The 27,035-nt window shown below is 40.6% G+C and overlaps 1 protein-coding gene across 2 annotated transcripts in view; it reads right to left on the reverse strand.

Moving 5' to 3' along the window:
- The window catches only part of CABIN1 (calcineurin binding protein 1), a 331,038-nt gene that overhangs the window by 41,067 nt on the left and 262,936 nt on the right, over positions 1-27,035 (reverse strand). For both annotated transcript variants that reach the window (XM_089653220.1, XM_089653219.1), the window contains exon 30: positions 3,585-3,748. In XM_089653220.1, coding sequence (XP_089509346.1) covers positions 3,585-3,748 — 164 coding nt within the window. The remainder of the gene's footprint in view (positions 1-3,584; positions 3,749-27,035) is intronic.

Below are 27,035 nucleotides of genomic sequence, written 5' to 3' on the forward strand. Positions count from 1 at the left end.
CAGCTGCAATGATAACAGTCAGCACTCCCATACAGAAAAATTCTACTAATCATATTATGTGTATTGTTAGGAGTCGGCATGCTGCCACTTACAGGGGATGCTCTTTTTTTATAATGCATTCCTAAGTGCTGTGGTTCCTATATCAGATATGGAGTTTCCTGACAGTCAAATCATCAGTCTAGACAAGTGCTGCTCAGTCTTCATTAGGTTAGAACCACAAGTGTAAAGCTGGAAAACGTAAAGGAATGCTGTAATTACTCCCTAAAGAGGACCTGTATCGTGGAGATTGTGCCTAAAAATTTGCTGCAGCTGATCTTTTCTCACTACTGACTTGCCATATTTTTTCCCATGCTGTGCCTCTGTGTGGAGACATCTTGGTAGCAGGGAGGGCTTTGCTTCCTCATGTCAGAGCTGTCCTCTTCATTACTGGGGATTTGATGACTGGTAGAGTAATAGTAAGGAAGCAGAAGGAGAGCTACAGAAACCAAAAGACCCACAGAATGAAGGAAGAAGAAGCAAGGATATAGTAGCAAGGCAGATCCTCAGGTACTTTCCAGCCATAGTACAGTGACGCAGCACAATCGTGACACCACTAAATCTCAAACCAATCTTGTGAGACTAGCAGTCAGAGACAGCAGTGCCTTAAGCTGGCCATAGATGGTTTGAATCTCGGCCGGTTCAGCAGAGACTGACTGAGATTCAAATTATGTATGGGCAGGTTGAATGTACCCAAGTTGGTTGATTGGTCAACTTGAGTACAACCAGCCTGTTGGATTTTACATGCGATTATTGCTAGCGGCTATTATAGCCGATAGCAGAAATAAATCAATGTGTTCTTCTGACAGGGATGGCTTCCCCCACCAGGAGACCACAGTGGCTCTGTGGGATTGATTCTCCCATCAACACTGATTGTGTTGATGAGGAATCTAGCGATTTTCTTTCCTGCGACCTACAGTTGGAGGAAAGAAAATCTCTCCATCTATAGCCGGCTTTAGATAATCTCAAATAGCAATTATGCAGCTACGAGGCTTTAGAACAAGTACCTAGTACCAGGAAATGCACTGTTTTCAAGAGGAATTCAAGGCAGGTAGATTTTTCAGGGTGCTGCTTAGATACAATTAACATTTCTAAATGTTCCCAATAAAGTAGCAAAGCTTTATCTTTTGGGTTCAGGCCTACTTTAAATAGGCATACTTATGCAATTATATCCCACAAATGTGCATATATTGCTAACCAGCCAGTATGTGCTGCTGTGGTTGTCAGTGTAATTTAGACACCTCATGTAATCTTTTATCCCATCAAATTTGCAGGAATTAAATAAGTCACATAACAAATGGACACACAATGATATATGAAATATAACGGGAGAAAAAAAACCTTACCCAGAAGCAATATCCCAGAAGGATATTCTGTCCCTTCTCCCACAATAACTAGCAAGCTAAAACATCAAAACATCAAGGAATGCAATAATCAGTCATGCAGATGGTCAATATCTACCAATATTTCCAACCATGGTGCCCAAACTTGGTCAACCTTTTCTGCTCTATTAATAGTTCCCAACAGATCTCTCACACTTGGGTTGTCCTACTGAATCTAACAAAACAGGATTTCAACAGAATAACTATTTGACCAGCAGTTTCCTATGTTGGGTCATTTCTCTATCCTCTGCTATTCCCAAGAAGGTTCAGTTTATGCATTCTTTCTAGTGTCAAGTTGAGCCAGGTAAAGATTATAGCAGATATCACATAAGAGGGATCTGTAGCTGCAATGTATGAGGAATCCAGCAAAGCCACACAATTCATTAAAGAACATGCAAAGTGAAATGCTAATTACCTGTGTTTGTTTTTTTCTTCTTTATTGCACTAAGGGCCAATTCACACCGGTGCCTTGATCTACGTTTCAGCTGCAAAACGCAGATCAACGCAAGGACATCTGCAAACCAATAATTTCCAAGGTGTCCTATCCACACCATAATGCTGCGCTGACATGCGTTGTGCTAACATGCATGCATTTTAGCGCAATGCAACGGTTGTAAGTGGATGTCTACGCAATGCACAGGATATCCTGTGAAAATGCAGTAGGCTTTAACGCGTGCTAAAATGCATGTCAACTGACGTCAAAATGACAACGGATGTCAGCGCGTGACTAAAATGGATGCAAATGTACATCCATTTACCATACATTTTAGGCCAGTGTGAACTGGCTCCCAAAGAAAAAAAACCCTAATATTTTAAAGCATTTGATCTGATTACATCTTCGAATGTGTCCCAACCAAAAAAAAAAGAAAGTAAAACAGCCCTATCAAGAAAAATATACTATATCCTAATGCTTAGTTTAATTTGCTGGGAAGTGGTTCATTACAATAACAGGCTCTTCCTCAATACATCTATAAAGGAGTTGTACTCCACTGCTCCTTGCACCATCATCCAGGATAGGAGGTGTAGCTAGTTGTACTACATGCCAGAGAAAACCATTACAACCTACAATCTTCAAACTGTGCTTAAAATTCTGTTTACCGTGAGGTCAGGATAGTGTGTTGCCAAAAAATGCTGCATGTACTTTGGCAACACCATCTCTTCTGAGTGATCTTGTGGCATACTAAGGGGTTAGTACATGGCTACTTTCTTAAAGCCAAACTGAAGTTCCAATTTAAATCAGCTAAATACATTTCAGGAACGAAAAGGTGTTCAAAGTCTAACAGTATACTTTCTTTAGAAAGAAGCCACAGCCTGGGCAGAAAAGCCTGTCCCTTGCCATCAAGTAGAGAAAGACCCTTGTTCTTTGTGTGGAAGCAGAGGTCTCTCTGCTGAGGCCTGGCACGCTCCCTACTGAGCCAGATCTATAGCTCTGCAATCAGCAAAACTCACATTGCCTGCTGATTGGAGATCCCTGGCTCTGACCTGGTGTGTTGACCTCAATAAAGAGACCTCTGCTTCCACATGGAGAGCAAGGGTTCTTCTCTACAGCATGCTGACAGGGTATAGGCTCTTCTACTCAGGATGAGGACATCCATTTTCATGCACCTGGAACATATTTAGCAGATTTAGGGCCTTTGCAGAAAATATCTGTTGAAATACGGGAAAAAAGTGGATTAGTCACAATTAGTTGAAGAAACCAAAGCCAAAGCATGTCTCAAGGCACTGGAAAATGTAGAACTCTTTTTAAGGTTCAGAAGATGCAAAAAAAAAAAAACAATTGTGTGGAAAATGATAGGAAATGATTTTGCAGTGTATGCAAAATCCAACTGATAAAATTCTTCTGAAGGCTCGAGTCCTTGTTAAAATAATGCTATAATGTAATTTACAGAACGTGTATTCATGTGATATAATTAAAGCAGCCAGTTCAGCTGTTTACACCTGGACACAAGTGAATTAACCATGGTGCACTAATGGTATGCTGAACACTTCCAGTGCTTATTGGTCCCTCAGTTGTTACATTTAAGGATGAATTGGAACTAATTACAACACAGCATGCATATTTTAATAAATGTCTGCTTTAAAACTGCTGGTCCTGCATTTCTGACAGTAATAAAGGCATGTTCTGAAAGTAAATAAATGGGAATATATTCCGAGGCTGGCACTTACTTCCCCTGATCGGGGGTCCTCTGTAGCATGCAAGAGATTGTCAGTAGCGTGTTGGAGTCTTTGAGTTGGGCCAGAACGTTCAGAAGAAGCACGATGGAACGGTTCATATGAGAAGCAAAACTGCCGGGGCGATCTATCTCATCCACAGGTATCCGCCAGATTCCCTGAAAGCCCGAGAAATAAAAATATATTAAAAAAATGCAAATAACATATTGCAATAAGAGGCTTTTGTAAAATTAACCTATATAAAATGTTGATACATTGCTTTTTCAGTATTTTTCTATATACATGCACTTTTATTTGATATAAATGATCATATCGGTCTGTGTTAAGATTTTAAAAACCTTCTTTTTCTTTAGTGTTTGTAATGCTATATTTACACTTTCTAGCGAAAAACAATCAGTGCAAACCAATAAATACCAATGAATATCAACAAAGAAGGATGCAAGTTGAACACCTAAGGCAGTTTTCACAATGCCCGTAAAGCTGATATAAAAAATGAAAGAGTGCAGCGCAAACCAATAGAAAGTATATCAAAGTCACTATAGATATATTCAATCCAAAGATGTCTTCAGCAAAGATAACCAGTGAAGAGTGACATGCTTGGCGTCAATGTGACAGATGTGTTGGATCCCACCACTAAGGAGCAAACCAGCCGCTCACCTTAACAGCATGACCCCTAAACCAAGAGGAAAGTCATGACAAGCATTCCCCTAAGGGGTCAATCATGGATGAGACCACTGCTCTGGGTACATACATTTCCATAGCATGTCCATTGAAGTCTATTGAACCAAAAACACACTGTGTTGCGTTTAAAAAAAGACTCTGACCTTTTCCAAGAATGCAGTAGCTGAAAAACGCATAGATGTGAATGTGTCCCATAGGAAACCATGTTGATTGGACTGTAGTGCGTTTATGCAAAAAGCAAACTGCACTTAAAAACGCATAGGTGTGAATCAGGCCTAACTGTATAAATGGACATCCCAGCAAGACTGTTAACATTGTTTTCTGTTACTATCCAAGTACAGGTCTGTATTAAGCCTGCATTCACACCTGAGCAGAGCATATTCCTGGTGCTTCTGAAGAATTGCAAGCATTTTTGCAGATGAAGGAACTTCTGCATTTACAGGCATTCCTAGTGAAGTCTATGATTCAAACACCTGATTACACTAAACACAAAAAAAAAAAAAAAAGCTCCTGTACTTTTTTTAAGCGTGGGATTCTACAAAGTCAGGCATAGAAAATTAGCAGAAAAACACTCAAGTGTGAATGAGGACTTAGAAAGAAAAAAAAAAGCAGGATCCAAAATGCAGTCACTAATAAGTGAAATCTGCACTGATATGTGTTCTGCCTTATATGTCAGTAAATATATCTCCGGTCTAAAGTGGAAAAGGTAATAGAAGCATGAGACAAGACCACATTATGAAGCAAACAGTCATATTTTTCATCTGCTGCACTACATATGTAGTTCATTTAAGTGCTATACATGCCTTTCATATACAGTGGGAAAAATAATTATTTGATCCCCTGCAGATTTTTTAAGTTTGCCCACTTACAAAAAAAAAAAAAAATATATAAGAGTCTCACTTTTATCATAAGTGTATTTTAAATAATAGAGACAGAATATCAACCAAAAATCCAGAAAAAAAAAAAACCACGACACAAATGTTATAAATTGAGTTGGAGTTCAGGGAATAAAATAAGTATTTGATCCCCTACCAACAAACAGTAATTCTGGCTCCAACAGACTGGCTATGTGCTTATGTGCTCCTAACGACAACTCGTTATGTGTATAAAAGACACCTGTCCACAGTATCTCTTTCTTCCATTCAAATCTTCCCATCAAGGGCAAGACCAAAGAGATGTGAAAGGACGTCAAGGACAAGATTGTAGACCTGCACAAGGCACAAATGGGCTACAAGACCATCAGCAAGAAGCTTGGTGAGAAGGAGACAACTGTTGGAGCGATTATTCACAAATAGAAGAAATACAAAATAACCATCAATCGCCCTCAGTCTGGAGCTCCATGCAAGATTTCACCTCATGGGGTAAGGATGATCATGAGAAAAGTGAGGGATCAGCCCAGAACTACACAGCTTGTGAATGATGTCAAAGCAGTTGGGACCACAGTCACCAAACAAACCATTGGTAACACAAGACGCTGCCATGGATTGAAATCCTGCAGGTCCCTCTCCTCAAGAAGGCACATGTACAGGCTCGTCTGAAGTTTGCCAATGAACATGAATGATTCAGAGAAGGATTGGGAGAAAGTGCTATGGTCAGATGAGCCTAAAATTGAGCTCTCTAGCATTTCCTCGACTCGCTGTGTTTGGAAGAAGGAAAAATGGTGACTATGACCCTAAGAACACCATCCCTACAGTCAAGCATAGAGGTGGAAACATTATGCTTTGGGGCTGTTTCTTTGCTAAAGGTACTTTACCGTATTGAGGATCCAAGGGACGGGGCCATGTATTGTAAAATCTTGGATGAGAACCTTCTTCCCTCAGCCAGAACATTGAAGATGGGTCGTGGATAGGTCTTCCAGCATGACAATAACCCAAAACATAACGCCAAGGCAACAAAGGAGTGGCTCAAAAAGAAGCACATTAAGGTCATGGAGTGGTGTAGCCAGTCTCCAGACCTTAAAGTGGTTGTAAAGGCTAAAGGTTTTTACCTTCATGCATTCTATGCATGAAGGTAAAAAACCTTAGGTCTTATTGGGATCCAGCAATGTGAATGACAGCCTCGGCTGTCCTGGGTTTCTACCTCCTCATTGGCTGAGACAGTAAGCAGGAGCCACTGTCTCCTGCTGCTTTAAATTACAGACAGTCAGCCAATGAGAGGGGTGGGGCAAGCTGCAGTTCCATGTGTGAATGAACACATGGAGCAGTGGGTGCCCCCATCGCAAGCTGCTTGCTGTGGGGGCACCCAACAGACAGGAGGATCTGGGAGAGCCTGCAGGGGACACGAGAAGAGGAGGATCCAGGCTGCTAGGTACAAAACCACTGCACACAGCAGGTAAGTATAGACATGTTTGTTATTTTACAAAGAAAAAAAAAATTAACCTTTAGAATCACTTTAATCCTATAGAAAATGTATGGAGGGAGCTAAAAATTCAAGTTGCCAAGCAACAGCCAAAAAACCTTAAGGATTTAGAGAAGATCTGTAAAGAAGAGTGGACCAAAATCCCTCCTGAGATGTGTCCAAACCTGGTAACCAACTACAAGAAACGTCTTACCTCTGTGCTTGCCAACAAGGGTTTTTCCACCAAGTACTAAGTCATGTTTTGCTTGGGGATCAAATACTTATTTTATCACTGAACTGAAACGCAATTTATAATATTTGTATCGTGTGTTTTTTTGTGGTTGATATTCTGTCTATCAATTAACCTCCCTGGCGGTATGATTATTTCAGATTTTTGGTGCTGAAAGCGGTACATTTTTTTGCATGGAAATATGTAGTTTTTTTATTATAGGCCTGTAATTTAGGAATAACTCACTGAAATCTGTCCGAACAAGAGTCTAGTAAACATTCCGGATATGATAAAACTTGAAACACGAAATCATAAATTATAATTTAATAAATAGTCATAAAAAATAATAATATAATAATAATAATAAATGTAATTCAATAATATAATCAAACCAAAAACACTGAAATTTGAAATATAGCGCCAAGTTCGCACAACGCTGAGCAAAGTCGCAGAATCGTTTTCAGTGTCTGATGAGGAATTTCCCCACGAATCATTATCACTAAATTCTGCAAGTGGTTCTGATTTACTATCGCTGTTCTCTAGCTGGTCTAAAACCGATTTTGCCCTAAAGGGACGCTTTTTGGACGCAATGGACTTTTCTAAGTTTCCAGGCAGAAAGAACAGTCAAAATACAGGCAGGACACAGGACAAAGCAGTAGGGACAACATGTATGTGAAATGCTTTGAAACAGCAATGTTTTACTATGTAATAATCGTTTTAAAAAAAATGTCTTTTTTTTTAAAGTTTCAAATTTGTCGCCCGTACGTCCCGACGTCACAGGGACCGGAACACGGAAGCTGGATGCTGGCATCGGCCGGAGGATATGGCCAGGGACGCTGCAGGGGACGCATCGCGGGAGCGAAAGACAAGGTAAGCGCTGCAGGGAATCCTTGTGCAACGCTGCATGGTAAGCCTGAGTGTAGCTCGGGGTTACCGCTTTTGGTACTGAAACTCTACCCCGAGCTACACTCGGGAATACTGCCAGGGAGGTTAACAAACACCTAAGACACAAATTATAGACTCTTCATTTTTTTGTAAGTGGGCAAACTTACAAAATCTGCAGGGGATCAAATACTTATTTTCCCCCACTGTATATACCAGTGTTAAATCATGCCCATCACTATATTGCACTATCTCACTTCTTTTTGTTTTTTATGTATGAATACTGCTGAGTGAGAACACTAAATTAAACACATTAAAACCATTTTTTTTTCAGGAGCAAGGTAAACTGGACCTGAGCTCTAAAAAGTGCAGATATGCTATATTACAGGGAATAGTTAGAAATATTGTGCCTATCAAGTACCCTTTTACTTTTCATTTCTCCATAAAAACAGCCAAGCACTTCCAGGCATGTATCTACAGCCTCAAAGGTGTATATCTGCAATGGGAGATCTAAGGCACTGCTGTTTCTGACTGCTAGACTTGGATTTGGAATGATCTTGGTGATGCTACAACTTTCCTTGCTGGGGGGCTCTGATATGAGGAATCAAAACCCTGCCTTTACTAAGATGGTTGCTTCCACACAGCAAGACAGTGCAGAACAAGGCTTAATCAGACAGTAATCGGGAAAAAGATCAGCTACAGGAGGACCTCAGGAAATACTGGTGAATAGTCCTATTTTTTTCTGCCTGATTTCTTAAAATTCCTTTTTAAGAAACTCCCATGCAACCCTCAGTTCATTATTTGGAAACATGAATCAGTTACCGAAAACACAACAAAAATGCGTGATTGGTTCCTGCCAAAAGGATGTGTTCTCTCTTTACCCTCTCTCTTTTAACAGATGTGCTATGAATATATAAAAATCCCATAGTAGGGCCCTTTCACACTGATGAGCTTTTGTGCAGATTAAAGTGTAACTAAAGGCAAAACTTTTTTTTTTTAGTTTTGGATAGAATGGAGGGGTATTAGGGTTTTTTATTGCTGTCTGTGACCCTCATTGGGGAGATTCATCCTATTTGTCCTGTATACCATTATCATCAAAAGTGAAAGTAAAGAAAATCTCAAATTTTGGTTGTCACCAGAACAGGAATAGAACAGGAAACCTTCCAATGGTTATCCCAGTGACACACGAGAATTCCCTTACTTCAGAGGGATTTCCTCTTACTTTCTGTTTTGGCTATGAGATAGGAAGTGAAGGGAAATCTCCTGAATGGGACACAGATAGCAAAAATAAATCTTTCAGAACTTATAACCCTCATTTACTCTATCCAAAATGAAAAAAAAAGAGTGTTTGCCTGAGTTACACTTTAAGTGCCCTTTCACACTGAAACTTTTGATTTCTTCCCATTGACTTACAAATAAGGTGTCATTTTGGTATGCTTTTGTAAAACCACACCAAAGATGCAGAATGCAGGATTATCATAGTACAGCACAGTGCACCTGCAGTGTGAACAGTTACATAGGATTTATTGGGGAATAGCTTTCATATGCTTTTGTTTCCCTGGAAAAGTGTGGAAAAAGCGCAGCAGTGTGAAAGGGGCCCTAGCACACCCGATTTAATGCAGGTTCCATACAGGTCCCCTGGGACTTGTTGAGGAGGTACGCACTGCAAAGTTGCAAGGGGAAACAGGAAATCAGTATATTTTTTGTGACATACAAAAGAAGCTCATTAAAACAAATGCAAACTTTTAAATGTGCACAGATCTGCTTCAATGATCCCACTGAACGATTTTCATTATCAGTTTGGTTCAGCACATCCAATCAGACTGTATATCCTATTGGGTTCGTTTGGCAGCTCCTATTGCGTCTCCATCCTGTAACTCCCCACTGCCTCTCTGCACTGCTCCCCAAATATTACGTATTATCTGGCTGGCTCTCCTGCTCGTTTGCGGGTTAGTTAGATTGTGCCTAATTAGTAAGCCACCCAAACATCTTGATCGAGCTGGCGTGGGTGGAAGGGGTGTGGGAGGAGGGAGAGGGAGACAATGGGGGATAAGAGACTAGCGTTTACTTCTAATTCTCACTCTATATTTATGCAGTGGCAGATACAAGGGTGCTATTACTGAACACAGGGATCAGAAGACAAAAACTACAAACTCTGTGAGAAAAGTATGATCAAATGTACTTCCACAAACATAATACGTGTGCGTATATATGCTCTCCTAGAATTCTGAGCAACACAAAAGAAACAGCAATCAGATCTTCTGCCTGGGATTATGTATGCTGCACTTTTAACCCAAGAAAAGAAAAATCTGTTATTAAAGCAATGACCCCTAACATATGTAGTACCTGGCAGCACCATCTGCCATTCCAGCTGTGTACCTGTGTCTGAGTCACCCCGGGCTTTCTCCATACCTCGTCTTCCCAACAGAAGCTGAATTGCTGAGACACTACGGTAAGCGCTGGATTGTTGTAGGAGTTAGATCAGATGACATCATGCTCAATTCTGCTCAGAATAAAACTCTACCTAAGCCTTGCTCCCTCTTTTTTGAGATCTCAACTGATTCGCTGGTTTGCATTTTGACATATGAAGCTATAGGACTGTTATATTGATGAAGGCAGCCAGCAACGCATTTCGATCTGTATGGTGGTGTGGTTGTATACACCAAATATAAACAAATGTGTCGGTGTAGTGTGTGCCATAACATGGTTGATTATTTTAATATGTATTTCCCCCTGCAGGATGAACAAACAGGAGGTTTATAAGGTGTTTCCCCAAACTTGGCATTGGAGACAGATGCAGGCAAGTGGGGTTCCTTACAAGATTCTGTCAGCTGAGACACAAGTAATGCTAGGCAAACAATGATGTCATCCGTATACAGGGCTGGTGACAGTAAAAGGTGTAACTGGCAGACACCATGAACAAGCTGGAATGGACACATTCCTCCTGCCTTTTTAGCAGAACAAACTCCTAGCAGGGGTATGTATTATATGTTGCTTCTGGGTGAGGCGTTATTCTGTAAATGCCATCACAGAAGTTAACACACCTCACACAGCCTATAGGAAGACCTGTGGAACGTTTACCCTGGGATTATACACTTAACCAAGCTGGCACATGTTCTGCTCGGTCAGTGAGGTATCTGTTGCATGTATTTGCAGCTAAAGAGAAATCACTTTCTTCTATCCAAATATTGACATGACTGGTGAATTCACTTCTTCTCCGTTCTTTAATCCCTTTGCTAATCTTCCTGGGTCTATAACCTTTTCTGCAAGCTGAGGCAATATCTCCAGCTATACATGCACTGTGCATCCTAGCTATTTGACTACCTTCAGCACACAGCCGTGCAAGCCTTTCATACACACAGCCGGAAATCTCATGGTTGTGCGCCCCCAATATGAAGACGATCCTAATAAAGCAGCACGGCACTCTGCTCCCTGCCAGATGTATATATACACCATTGGAAGGGAGCTCCATGCAGGAGTGTAGAAAGGCAGAGATGTCCATGATTTGGAACAGGTTCAGCTTTTGCCTTCTCTCAGACTTGAAAGGCATCGGTTGCAGACTTTAGGGAGCTAAGAGAGTCCAATGCTGCTGAATAATTCATTCTTTTCCTGTGTGTGCACCCGCAGAGAAAACCAAACAGCAAACACAGGAACACAGCCAGGCTTGCTACTAAAGGGAGGGGAAAGGGGAGAGAGATAAACAGAGTTACAGCACAAGAGGACAGGAAGACTAGAGCATCACACAAGAGATGGGGAAAAACAAGCAGAGGAGAGAGAGAGACAGATGAAGGAGGATGCAAAGCAAGATGAAAAAGCTCCAATAGACGTGTATGTATGAGAAAAGGAAAAGCAGCCTGGCTCACACTGACACTGCCCTGCCCTCACTTCCTGCAGTTACAAGGGTGAAGGCTGAGCCTGTCATTACACAACTTTTAAAAGTCTAACAAGAGCTATTTATAGCCCAAGAAGAAAAGTCATTCAGCCAAGGGAAGTGAGGTCTCCCCTCCTACACACAGATCCACATACATACATACATACTCACATGCAGCAACACATGGACGCGGGCTGATATGCTACTAGCTACAGCGGGGGCCCCTTCTCTACCTCCTTGTGTATATTAATTAAGAAAAAAAAAAGCTAGGAGTCTGCTTTGCACTGCTTGGCCAATCCGGCTTCCAAACTTTGAGAAGAGGCACACACTAGATCAGCCTGAGAAGCTTTGATATACAGAGGAGAGAAGCATAATTACCAATTCCTAGCTGCTGTCACTAGGAAGAAATATATTTATACACATATTCATATTCCAAGGCTGACCCACTTACTAACAGACCTCAGCGGGTACGTGTCATTCGCCATGGTGATCGTACACAAATAGGGAAACGCGCTGAGCCCCCAGACGAGGGAAGGGTGAGAACTCACCATCACAGTGAAGAAAGGCCCCTCCAGTCGTACATCCCTGACAATGACTTCAGGCTAGTCCAGAGTTGGGTGCAGCTGGCAGAGAGGGGAGGTGTGCAGATCTGGCCTGGCACAGCCTAGGAAGCAGCACCAGGGGCTGAGAGGAGCAGCAGTGACAGGCTGTCTGTATCTTGCACAGCCTTCCGCTTCACACCCACGCACTCCCCTCTTCCCTCCTGACCCTGCACTAGTCCAGCTTGTTAGTGTGTGTGGATCTGTGTGTATGTGAGCTTCCTTGGGGCCGCCCATAGCCTGGAGCCACCAATCGCACAAAGGCAGTGTATCCTCCCACATGTACACCCACGCACTCAGCCACAGAGCTAATGCACCTAGCAAGCTGTGTACATACATCGTGTGTATACAAACAACTCTCTGTATATGCAGGGACAGCTCTATGCATATGCACCCTTGGCATGCTGTGCACATAGGCAGAGATGACTAGTGTTCTCCATCCACATTCTACATGTACACAGCTTGCTGCCTGCATTAACTCAGTGCTTGTGTGCAGAATACATGCAGAGAATGATGTGATAACTATGTAGCACTGCATATGCACTATATAAACAGCTGCCACACTATCAGGAGGAAAGCATGCAGAAAAGGGCTGATCATTTCACTAATAATTACTTTCCACAATGACAATGAATGCAAACACCGAAATCTCAGCCGGGGATGAAAGATAATAGCCATGTCCCTTATCTAATATTGTAATACTGTCTGCTTCCCTTCTGGATCCTTCTAAGCTCCACAATTACCTGGAAATCTATCCACATTCATGGCACTTCATCTTTCACAGGATATCACAGCAACTATACTTTCCCAGACAAAGCCTGTACTCTCTTTACATATCCTTGGCCGGCCTTAGCCTTTGCTCCTTCTGCCACACACACTCCACAAAGATGACACAACTGGCATTTATTAAAGATGATCCCCAGGTAGCCTGCTAAATGCACAGAGTAATAATCCATATACAGTATAGGAGCACTTTTACGTGCCAAAGGCACTGTCTTTCTGTCCATCCAGTCCTGCAATTTACACTGCCCTGACAGCAAAGCCAGCCTGGAGACTAAAGCTGGCCATAGATCACAGGTGTCAAACTGGCGGCCCTCCAGCTGTTGCGGAACTACAAGTCCCATGAGCCATTGCAAGACAGCTACATGCATGACTCCCACAGGCAAAGGCATGATGGGACTTGTAGTTCCGCAATGGCTGGAAGGCCACCAGTTTGACACCCCTGCCATAGATGGATCATCCACACATTTGAAGTGAATGAAGAAATTCTCCCTGTTGCACTATTGTACTCCGACAGTGGGAACTCCTCCGCTGTCAGAATACATTCATCAGTGCTACAGCCATTGGCTTCATTTGCTGATTATTATTATACAGGATTTATATAGCGCCAACAGTTTGCTCAGTGCTGTACAATATAAAGGGAGACAATACATCAACAATACAGTTCAATACAAGAGGGTTAGGAGGGCCTGATCCTTGGAGCATACAATCTAAGATCGAGTGAAATTTTTTTAACAGTCCCGTTTGAGAGAAGTCAATTGTTAGATCGACTTGTCTTGGGAGAGAACAGCCATAGATAGATCGAAATTTGGCCAGTCCATGCTGAACCAGCCAAACTTCAATCCATCTATGGACATGGGAGCCTATGAGTGACGTCACCATTACCTGCCAGCACTAACTGAATACTGGTTTACCTGGATGACCATTAGGGCCGGTTCACACTACGTGTGTTTCAGTTGCTTTTTTTCTGCATCCAAAAACGCACAGAAAGTAAGTTATATGGTTGTCAGTGTCATAGTTCACATCAGTGGTTGAAGTTCCAGTACAGTTGCAGAAAAAAAAAGTAGAACAGGCTGCATTTTTTCTGCACAGAACTGTACTGGATAACAATAAAACACATCAAAAAGGCATTGCAACGCAGCAAAAACGCACTGGAACACACATGTCCCTATTTAAATTGAAATAGAGATGGAAAAAAATGAACTGGAATGCATAAGAAACGCACTGGAACGCGTACAAAATGCACCGGAATGAGTAAAAAATGTGCATACAGAAACGCATCCTGACTGCGTTTCTATAGTGTGAACTAGCCTATAAACAGAAGGCAGTCGTTCAACCGACTTCTGTTGAACAGGCAGTACACACAGAATGAAAGTCCGTATATACCCTGCTTAACTCCACTTTCACTGAGAAAAAAAAAAATATCCCCTGGGTGATCTATGTAAATTGCAGAGAATATAGCAAATCTTGTTGCAGATTCCTACTTGTTTCTAATCGGAAGAAATAGCTATCTGTTAAGTCATGCCTTGTGCAGGACTCATTCTGAATATGAGTGACTTTTTAAAAGTGATGAACCCTTTAGGAGCATCTCACAAAAACTGAAATTTGTGCTGCAGAGGATTCCTAAAATCTGACTTGTGCAGACTTCTAGGAAAATCAGTGAGCCAATCACACAAGTATGAAATAACATCTCTGGGTGCATCCTGTACAGTGTGTACGAAACGTCTCCAGGTTGCTACATTGCATGGAATTTTACAGCACTTTACAGCACTGCAGATTGAAAAGGAAAGGTAATCTTTAATCACAAATTAAATATGGCATGGGTCGCAACTGTTTGTTTGGACTGAGTAGTGCATGTTAATTTGTGGTCATAACAACTCCTCTATAAACACTAAAATTTCCATAGTCCATCCTAGGAGTGAAAAAGAGAGGGTGGTTACATGTCTACCTACTCTCTAACAGGAAGTCTAATCTCAGGAGCATAAAAAGAACAAAAACTGGATTTGGAAATTTGGAAGAGGCTGAGAGTAAAAGAAGGTACTTATACATGAATATTTTTTTTTAACTGTTTTAATTTAATGACATATCCCTTGCAGCACGGGCACATTTATTTGCTTGCTCACATAACTCCACCATTCAGCAAATGTCTGTAGTTTTTTCAAAGAATAAAAGACGTTCTCACAGTGTACATTAGAAGCTACAGCAAGTGGTTAGCACTTCCACCTGGCAGCAGTCGTTGGTTTGAATCCCAACCACAGCACCACCTGCCTGGAGTTTGCATGTTCTCCCTGTGCCTACGTGGGTTTCCTCTGGATAGTCCGGTTTCCTCCCACAGTCCAAAGACATGCTGGTAGGTTTGGATTCTGTCTAAATTGTCCCTAGTATGTGTATGTATGAATGTAAGTTAGGGATCTTAGATTGTACGCCCCTTGAGGGTTAGGGACTGATGTGAATGTACAATATAGAAGTAAAGCGCTGCATAAATTGATGACTCTATATAAGTATCTGTAATTAATAAGTCATATAGAGCAATGTAATTTGACCCTTGCCAAACTACTCCCAACAGCCATGTCACTGCTCATATCAGGGCTGAGGCAGAGTGCTATGATGTTTTCAGGAAGCTATGTACAGCACCCAGCCTACCCCAGTGACTAACAATCCGTGAATTGCCTGCATCACATAGAGAAACACAGAGACCCAGTGATGATGTCACTGGATCTAAAACAAGGTATGTAATGAAAACAGAAATGTTTTATTTTAAAATGTCATTAGCATGTTGATGAGGAGGAGAGGAAAAACCAGGGAAGGAAAATAGAAGTAGAAAAACAGCAACTAATCAGAGGCCAGATTTCAGCGCAGTATGGGTAGCCAGAATAGTTAAAGGCTCTTACTTTTATGGGACTCTTCTGTACAGTAAAAGTGCAGGAATATTGGTCTAACAAATCATACTTCTGCCACAGTCCCTTTATGTCAAAGAAAGGGATTTTTAAAGTGTCCATATGTCTGTAACACTTAGGAAGGATGAAGAGACTTGAATTTTTGTATCGGAGTTTGGCTGCGCCTTATGCGACCACTGAATAAGGTTAAATCAGAAAAAGCGCAGCCAATAATGCAACACGCAAGCATTCAGTGCTTGGCCGTGTGCAAGCTGAGCTTTTAGCATATTGCAGAGTGATTGGTGCAAAGACAATTTTAGAGGGTGTCAGGTACGGTGTTACAAATCAGCTGTGCCCACATTGCAAAGGAAAGAAGACGATACAATTAAAACATGTTAATCAGTATTATTTAGCATCTCCTTATTTTACCAATATTTTTTTTCTTTAAATCCTATACCAGAAATGTTTTTTGTTTTGGATACAGAAGGGAAGGGTTAGAAGCTCTGTAAGATTTGTATTGCTGTCGGTGTCCGCATTAAGATTTTCTATTCTAAGATTTCTAGAAAGAAAGGTGTACACAGACAGTAATAAAAACCTGATAGAGGTTCTAACGTTACTAGGAAAGGATTTTTGTACTCACTTTTTGTACTGTTCTCGGTGGCCACACAACTTGGAAGTAAGTAACTTAGTGCCACTTACAGGAGAAATTGACACGAGGCACATCAAAAACTGAAGGCCAGTCCCCTTGAGGTTCTAACCCCTACCATCTCACTCATGCTCAATTTTAACAGTACAAAGAAAAAACAACAGCATATGATGGGAGGGAGCTGTATCCATCAGTGGATTCAGAGAAAGGAATTTCACTGTGAATACAAAAATCCTATTTTCTATATTATCCATTGAGGGATGCAGCTTGACAGTAAGAAACCTATGGACTTCCAAAAAGGAGTCCAAGCTGAAGGGTGCACATACCCAAGCAATCAGCCTAAGAAAAAGAAAAGGAAACCTGGGGAAATAAATAGCTACTTGCGGAACTTTGTGACCAAAACTGCCATTTGCAGATGTTGACAAATTTCCTTGGGGTGAACCAGGACCTGACACAAGAAAGGGAACACAATATCTTAATTAAGGTGAAAAATCAGAAACCACTGATAAAAAAAGGAGGTTCTTTGTCTCAAACAACCTTCTCTTTGTGTAAAATCATGTAGGGCTCCCTCTAGGACAATGGTAATACAGGATAATGGAGAAACCCTTCAGCCTTAAGTTACAACCCAAGAAAGGCTAGCTTACGGGATAGCAATGACAAAAATATGACCTGAGAAGGTTGAAAAAGGAGGTCTTTGTAACACCAACAATACTAGATTTAAACCCTACAGTGGGAGTACAGACCTAACGGGGAGAAACATGTGTAACCCCTTGAATAGGAGTAGGAATCAGCAAATGATAAGCAAAAGCACATTGACAAATAATTAACAGTACAGGCACCTGACATTAATGGTGCTAAGGACCAACGGTTGTTCTGACCCCAAGTACAGGAAGGAAAGAGTGCGGCCTACTGGAAAAGCACATGGCAAAACCCTCTGACTCACACCAGTATAGATAAGCCTTCCACTTCTATGAGAAATCTTGAATAAAGAAGATTTTAGCTTTAACAAGGGTAGGATTACATATTCTGAAATGCCAGCCTCTCAGAACTTGGTTTTCAACATCCTGGTTCTCAAAGCCAGCCACAGAGAAGCAGAGTCCTTGTGATAACAAATTTTGCCAATCCGATAGAGGCCACAGAGTGTATGCTAACAGATGAAAGAGATCGACATGTCACACTCTCCAATGCCAAATCGGAGCTGTGAGAAGGACTAAAATGCTCTTAGCCTCGATCTTACAAAGTAGACAAGGTAAAAGCTTCAGCAGGGAAAATGCATCTGCTGCGTCTGTAGTCAGGTCTCATGTCCTGGAAACAAACCTATCCAGCTTGTTTTTGAACTGAAATGTTAACAATTCCACATCCAACATTCCCCATCACAGACATGTGGAGAACATCTCCAGATGGAAAAAACACCCCCCTGGTCTAGAACTTATCTGCTGAGGAAATCTGCCTGCCAGTTTTTCACCTAGGGGAATGTGTACTACTGAAATTGCTGAAACATGAGTGGCGTGAGCCATAAGTGTGGTGCTGTGTGACTGAAGTCGAACCGGATGACCAGTTAAAAGGGGGGATCCAGCAAAGTAACAACAGACAAAATGCTCATAACTTCAGTTACTGGCAGCATTGATTTCTCTGGAAACCAATAACCCTAAACAGATGATCCAGAATCCTGTTCAAACCCAAAAGATTGGCATCTGTAGTGATAATCTTCCAGTCTAAGGGCACAGCCCTTGCTGCCCCACCGGGAAGCAATCTGTGGTGGAATGATTTTTAGAGGACTAGTGAGGACTTGATCTGGTTAAACCACTGCACAGCAACCAAGTGCATTGCACCACCCGTCAAATGCATCATGTGATTTAATTTTTTTCTGTGGTAATGAAGCAAAATATTATAACCGAGTGTGTGTGCAGCCCTGAGCAGTTCTCATGCTCTTCTTTATTCCTCTCTGGCCATCATGTGAACAAACCCTATAGGAAGAAAAACTCTGCCCCCCGAGAATGTTATGGGCAGAAGCCACCATGACAGAGATCTTGGTTCAAGGGTGAAAGTGGACCATTTTGTCCAGGGAAAAAAATTGGTTTATTCCACACTGTGAGAATGTTCTGTTGTAAAGTTCTAGAGAGATCTAGTTCTAGAGCATATGAGACTACTTCAAAGGTGGTTCCATCAACTTCACTTGGAGAAGGGAGACCTGAGCCTCAAATGGATCCAGGAGAAGGCCCAAGTACTCTAAGAGATATGACGCAATCAGAGATTATCTCTCGAAGTTCAGGATACATCTGGAGTCCTCAAAGGTCTGCATCATGAAAGACATACTGGAGTCCAATGTCAGTAACTCAGGCTCTCATAGCATATGATTGTCCAGATATCCAATGACTGGAATACCTCTAAGACAAAGAAGGACCCTTGAGAATGTTCTTGGAGCCGGGGCAAAGCTGACAGGAAGGGCTACAAACTGATAGCAGCTGTTACCTATTGGAAATTGAAAAATTACTGATGACTTTATGCTGATGGATGCTAAGAAGTCTCCACAATGAAGGGAGACAATAAATGTTCGAGTGGATTATATCCAGAACTTTTAACGATGAAAGAAGCTATTAAGCTTTAAGCCCAACATGTCGCCTTTGGATTTTGGAACTGTAAACAGATTTAAACAGGCTCTATTTTGTAAACATTGGATACAACCTCCCAACCCATGTGTCAACTACTGCGTGTGAGCTGGGCAAATCTCTGTGAAAAAGTCATTAGGCAACCTCAACTGTGATGGAGCTGGTAGATGTGGATCATCATGCAAATGCGGATTTATTTGAAGGTTTTGTTCACTTAGAATACAAGGATGTTTATAACGGTCTAAGTCCAAGGGCATGAAAGAAGACTTGTGGGTCCAGTAACTGGAACTGATTGGAGAAACAAAATGAACATTTGGTCTTCCATGAATGGTAATCCTAACAAAGCCTTCTAACACTGTTTCTTTGCTGTGCAACACCTAAGCCAAATCAGAATGGTCAGTTTGTTTGTCTGGGTGTTCACAGTCTTGGTAGAGAAAGTCAATGATGAAGATGGTGAGGAACTACTTTGGTGAAACATTTAGATCTAAAAGAACCCAGACACCATGGTGGAGGATGGAATTGTAGAATCCTCTAATTTTAAAATAGAGTGCACAGACTTGATTAGAGTAGAAACTATTTTCTTCATTTTTGGAGAAACATCCACTCACTGAACTTCCAAGGAAAGTAGAGATTCAGTGTCTAACAACAAATCCTCTGGCAGATCCCCAACTGAATCAGCATCTCTGCATCTGATTTTGCTGGGGAAGGTGGTGAGCATTTTAAGCCTCTGCGATCAGGAGGAGCAGCAAGTTGCACTAGCAGAGTCATAAAACCTTGCACAACACAGGAAAATACCTCCAATGCAGGAAAGAAGAATGAGCAGATGCAAGAGATCTTGAAGATTGTAGAACACAATCTTTTCCCATACTCAACTTTTCACATTTGAGAACAAAGTTCTTGACTAGAAGATTCACTTACATTGTGTTTTCAAACAAACCACTCAAAGCCACAGAAAGTAACAGCCATTCCAGACATGTGCATCAAGCTTAGGACTGAGACGATCATTATTCTCTAGGGCCAGGATTGATGTATGTACAACAGTGCAGGGATGCAAAAAGCACAACAGTAAGTAAATACTTCGGCCTACTGCTCATAAGGTTAGGGCAGTTAGAACTTGCAGTTCTTTTATTTTACAATTCAATGAGGAGAACATGCTCTACACAATTTTTTTTTTGAAAGAGCATTTACCTGTTAGGAGTAACTGTTGAACAACAATTTAGAACATCACTGTAAATGCCAATTCTCCAAACTGTAGAAAGATAAAAAAAAAGACTGCAATCTACAGATATATGGAAAAAGCACCAGTGCGTGCTTTTGCAAACTGTGTTTTTTGTGAAACCTTTTTTTCTGATGTTGGCCCATTGTAGGCATTTGTAAATGCATGAGAATGTAACCTTTGCTAATAGATTTTTCCAGTTCATCAATACTGAAGGTGTGGGTAGGGCATGCCTTTTGTTTGAGTATATTTGCCCTAAACAAATTTGTCACTCTTTGGACATTTAATTTGGGAAGTAAGCATGATATTTAGTATTTGTTTCTGCATGGTATGGTGCCTTAGTTCACTGTAGCTAAATTGCATGAAGAAATCTCCAATCCTCCATTCAGACAAAAAAACAATAATCCAAGCAATACAAAAAATGGTGTACCTTGCAGAGTTTAACATGATTAAAAATAATTTAATCTGCAGCATTAATATGTTGAAAAGTATTCAGACAACCCATACACAGGCCTATATTCCTAATTATTATGACTGATGACAAGAATTCCTTGTGATAAACAGGCATGGTGAAACCTTGCCCAATCATATGGTTTTAGCTATTGAAGAGGAAACCATTCATGTTAAGCATCACACCAATGTGTTGGGCTTACCTAGGGGTTGATTGTAAGCTCTCCTGACCTTTAGATGAGCTTGCTATCCCACACAAAGATCTCTGCTCTGTGCATGTAGGCACTGATTGCGGACCATGAAGAAAAAAGCACCCATATTACATGGGTGTGTACAGCCCCAGTGTAAGATGAGTACTGCCAGCACAAATGTTTTTTTATGGGTTATTATTTTCTTTATCATTTTTGGCTGGATTTCTGCTTTAAATTTGGTGGTGGTCTGTCATATGCTGAAATGTCCAGAAGCAATGGACCCAGCTAGAGAGAGTAATGGCCATTCCAGATACATGTACTGAGCTTGGGGCTGAGACAACCATTATTCTTAAGGTCCAGGCACGATGCATGTGCAACAATTCAGAGGATGCAAAAGCAAAACAGGAAGTAAATACTGGTTGGGGACAGTTATTACACACAGTTCTTTTATTTTACAGTTCAATGAAGAGGACAGGTTTTATACATCTTTTTTTCCTGGAGAATGTTTTTACCCATTAGGTGTAATTGTTGAATAACATTTGAGAACACCATTGTGAATTCCATTTCTCAGTGCCGCAGATGAAATAAAAATGTAGATTGCAATCTACAGATAATGTTGGATTTTATACCAGAGATGCAACCTACATTGTACAATGGGTCGCGCTTATGATGTGTGCAAGCAAACACAAAAACATCCTAGCACATGCATACAGATATCATCAGACATTCAGCAAGTATGAACAAATTTGAAGTTTTCACTAAAGTAACATGGCAAATAAGCTGTTTACACAAACAAGGCTTCCGTCAAATAAAACTATACCAATGAGTAGAGTGGTGCTGTGGACAGACAGGAATACTACCCAAAGTCCTTCTACTTTCACCTGCACTAAACCTCAGCAGATAGATTGTAAGTACTCAAATGGGTTCTCTTCCACTCTGACAAAGTAAACTATCATGATAGAAATAAGGGGTGGGGATTATAGACTTCCTTCTGAAATTGCTGGTTTCCTGGTTGTCTTGCTGATAGCTTTAATACTTTCTGAGTCATGAACACAGAACAGAGTAATGTGACAGCTCCAAAGGGCATGGAATCAACTGTATCTGCCACCCAGGCTGTAGCGGTTTTATTATGAAAATCCCCAAAGAGAGGGTGCGGGACAGAAAGTAGATTTGGTCTATTTTGGGATTTAGATCCTCGACCAGACAGAGTGAAGGTACGGTCCCTGGCCGTCACTCAATTTTTTTTTTTTTGCCAGGATGCAAAAGCCACAGTTGAGGAAGTTCCTGTTCAAGGGAAAGAGTTATGCAAAAGTCTATTGTCTGTGAGGTGAACAAACTGCAATAAAGCTGGCCAGGAACTTAAAAATTTAAGTTGATTCTGCTGTTTCCTCAAATGAAAGGGAAATTCTTTGTGTTTATTTTTCCAGGATATATATGGGTGAAATCACTTAATTTGCTATTTGCCTACAGATGTATCCTTGGTACTCCTGCCGAAAAAGGTGGGCTGGGACACTTATCTCTTTTTTCTGGCTCACTATGTGATGCAAAACCCCTCACAGTACACATATCAACAAAGCTGCAGAAACAGCAGGACTTCCAGTCTGTATGCATGTTCCAGGTCAGTGAATCAAAGTAATCAAGCCAGGTGAGGTCAGTATGATAGGCAGCCAACTATAAATTTCAAAAGGACAGGTCAACAATGGCAGTCTCCATGTTTCTCTTATAACGTTTTCTATACATTTGTGGAGACTTTTACAACGCTATACAATGCCAGTAAATATTCACATGAGGCTTCATGTAGGAGGACTGAAGAACAATCTGTTTTCTTCTGGACACCCAGTTTTTCCTTCTCATGACTCAAAAGGAAAGGAAAACAGATGGGCTGCTGGGAGGGAAAAGTAGAAAATGCTAGTCAGACATTCAAATGGTTCTCCAAATCTTGCCCCAACCTACCATACTTTCAAGTAACCCTCCATTACCTCTCCTTACATAAGGGTAGCTGATGATTATTTTTTTCTTCAAATAATCACAACCCAAGATATTTCCATTTTATCATATATGTTTATGCAGAAACATCCTCACACTGTTAGCATACCAAATGCTGATATCCAGCAAAAGCAAGTGTGACAATATCTGTGTTGCTGTGAAAGGGGACAGGACACAACAAAGTACAATTATAATAAGATTTAACAACACAGCAAAAACCATCCAACACCACAAACAGAATACAAGCAAAAGTGAAACACATGACAAGTTAAACCTACTAAAAAAACTACCTAACAAAAGTACCTATGATACACTAAACACAACCAAGGGGGGAGATCGGGTAAGGCAAGGTCCGGCAGGAGGCGCAGGAACATTACATGAGGCGGGTCAGGAAAGAGGGCAGGGATTATGTTTAACGGGCAGCAGGAGCAGTGGAACATGTACAAAGTAGCAAGGCACAGAGTGATGGGTACAGAATCAGGTCATCATTACCAGGCACACAGGTCAAAATACAGAGGCACTGTGGAAAACTACAGGAGGGGCTAAATACTCTTCCAACAACCACCATCATGTGCAGACTAATTCCTGGGACCTGCTGACTGCTGGGAGATACCCAAGTCTCAGATCTCAGGTCTGACGACCTCAAGTGACACCAAGCGCCCTGGTTTCTGATACAAACATTGTGAACTGCAGATCCAGTTTATCTCTGATCAAGAACACATTACTAACTAAACCTATCCAGCGATCCTCATGTTTTTCTGTATAAGAAGTGTATCTCAAATATTCACTTTTAGGATCACTTTTTGCCTCATACGTCATCAGATCATGATTATAAATTATACCAAATCATTACATCATATATCACTGACCACTGCAAAAGCTATCCAGCATTACAAGAGATCACATCCTTAGCAATTTATTTATGATTCATAAAAATACTCACTGCATAAACTACAGTATGGTTTGAAAAGCTTATGCACTACAAGTGAACAAGGAGATAAAAAGAAGTCATTGTTTTCGCCCACATACTTGGCTGGCTATAAAACTGACAAATGTGCTTTCTACTTTTTTTCAACAATACAGCGACAAAAGGGAAACTACTACTGTTTGGACATGGCACACTGGTGATGACTTGCCAGTGCTAAAATCACTAAGAAGCGCAGAAAAAAAAATAATCTCCCCTGTTTCTATGTGTCACTGCTTTGCTGGCTGGATGAACAAGGCAAGGCATTACTCATTCAATTCCTTGCTCTTCTGGCCAGCAAGGAGATGAAGCATGAAAGCAGGTGAGAAACACTCTACTCTGTATAGCGAGTGTGTGGATAGCAAGTTTTTGCCAAAGACAGGATTGCTAGTGTGTCATGGCCCTTACAAAAACAGACCAGGTCAATAAATTTATATAGTGTGGTATATGTTATAAATCAAGCAGAATTTGGCAACCTTTCATTTTTCAAAGTACTAAAGTAAGACCAGTGCACGATAAATTATTAGTTGGTGTGGGTTACAGGTTTTTTGACTTGCAGAAAATGCTGTGGATTGTCTCTGGATCTTTGAAAAGTCCACTTTAAAAAGAATTATGCTGATTTCAAACATTATATAACAAAATCACATGTGACAAACATCAGACAAGCAAGATGGCTGCGGGATGACGTCATGCCTCAGGTTATTTGGATATCACCTTAATTACACATGGTATGGATACATATTGGAGTTTTATTTCATTTGAATTGCGCTGCATTATTTTGTTATATATTTTTGGAAAATGGTGTGAATGCACACTTTCGAGTATACAAGCTTGCAACTTTTATATTATTATATGTTAATTTTTTGGTAATTTATTTGAAATTTGGGTGCGCTAATTGAGATATATATATATATATATATATATATATATATATAGTGATTTCAAACATTATGAAACCACCAGAATTGTACATGCTATGTAAAAGAAGCCAGTAGTAGGTTATAACTTGCATTACACAGCAGAGAACAACTGGTTTTCATTATCAGCATTCACGTTTTTCGATCTAATTCTACCTGATCTGACATTCTAATTATCAGAATACTCTAATGATATCCCTACATTTTTTAGTACAGGTCTGTGAGATGTCACAGAACTGTATCTAGCAACAACAATAACAAAATCTCAATCAAAGCTATCCTGCGCTCAAGCTGTATACCACTATGTGAGAGAAAGGTACACAACCAGAGGGGGTATCTTACAGAGTAACTGGTTATATTTCCCTGTACACGACTGCATCCTTCTCTGGCAATAGGAAGATGACAATATTTATTTCAAGTAAAATGGTTTCAAATATTGCACATTTTATTTTGCCCAGTTACACCAAGGCCCACTTCTGCACTTGTCCTGTGTACATGATCAAACATTTTTCTGAACTAATTATTACATTCATGGGCCAAAAAAATAAATGTACACAGCAAGGGATGTAAAAATGTCACTTCCAAGTTCCAGACTAAGTTCTTAATTAGTTTAAACTTTCCCATTTCCCTACTATAATATTGTACATCTGATTCTAATGTCTGTCTTTAATAAGTCATGAGATTCAAGAGGACATTGGCTACTGTCATTTTTACATGTGAAATCATTTTGGTAAGGACGAGGAAAGGCAATATTGACCCCGTAAAAGAGATTTCTGTTTTCCCAAATGTTCCTCTTTTGAATCCAAAGCCCCTTTTTCTTTCACAACAGTTATTCTTTTAGGTCTGAGGTACAAACTATATACAGTTGTGTTCAAAATAATAGCAGTGTGTTGAAAAAAAGTGAATAAAGCTCAAAATCCTTCTAATAACTTTTAATACCATACAGAAATGCATTGGGAACACTACACATTCTATTCCAAATCAAAACATGAAGAAAAATAGATCACATTTGTGTTGTTCCTCTAAAAAAATTGAAGAAAAGTGAATATTAGACTGTTCAAAAAAATAGCAGTGTTTGTATTCTTCTTTACAAACTCAAACATTCACTATATAAACTGAAAAATGCATGCAGCTATACTTGCTCCACAATCCCTCCAGAAATGGCGCGACGCCGGAAATGACGTCACCGCGCCACCGGAAATGTCAGTGCGTACCTTAATGCGTTTACGTCACGATCCACGTGACTTCACTCTGAGGAAGTCATGTGGATCGTGACGTAAACGCGTTAAGGTACGCACTGACATCATTTCCGGTGGCGCGGTGACGTCATTTCTGTTGGCGCCATTTCTGGAGGGATTGTGGGGCTGCATGCATTTCTTAGCATGAGAATCATGGAAACACACCCATGATATGGGAAAAAGCTGATCTTTGTCATTTTACATGTGAGTGGGCATTTTATTTATATTCATGTTATTATTAAAACTGGATTACACTATGCAGGATCTTCTTTGTTTTTAATGGTATCTTAAACGGTTTTGTGGAATCGAGTACCTAGGAGATAGGAGAAGATATTGGAGGGATCTATCCATACGTTCCATCCTTTGATGATACCTTATTGGGTGTATAAGGTCACCTACATAACTGTTTGGCCCAGTGGGTCGCATCAAGGAGGTGAGGGGCCATCTTGGCCATCTGTGGATTGACCGCACACTGAGTGGCACTGTGATCACCTCACGGAGTTTTGCTGTGATTTTTCACCATCATTGGCATTTATGGACTGCTGCACAAAGTATTCATTTTATGAGCACCTAACACTGAATATTTATTGTGCATTCTATATGTGATATTTCCATTTATCTCATTTGTATTTTAGTATAGGTTGTTAGCGCTGCACTATTTTTTGTATTTTTAGCTGAAGTAAAAATCAAAGAATTAAACACAGCAGAGCTGAAGAAAAGACATTCATCTCCCAAGGATGCTAACAAAAAACTGAGGCATACTGGTAGTAGTAAGGATTATCCTTCTCTGACCTCATTTGCTTGCCAGTGTCAAATTGTCTTGTAGGCTGCAACTCAAAGTTGTCCCTCAATGGAAGAGAAAGAAAATGTAATATGCTGCAGCTTACCAGTTCTTAGATGTGGTGCATGCATTAGTTTTTCTGTTAAGGCTTTTTTCTTTAATTTTTCACCTAGCAATTCTGTAAATAACACA

This window comes from Staurois parvus, unplaced genomic scaffold (assembly GCF_062004578.1).
Source record: "Staurois parvus isolate SC_StPar_1 unplaced genomic scaffold, SC_StPar_1.0 ptg000704l, whole genome shotgun sequence".
Lineage (NCBI taxonomy): Eukaryota > Metazoa > Chordata > Amphibia > Anura > Ranidae > Staurois > Staurois parvus.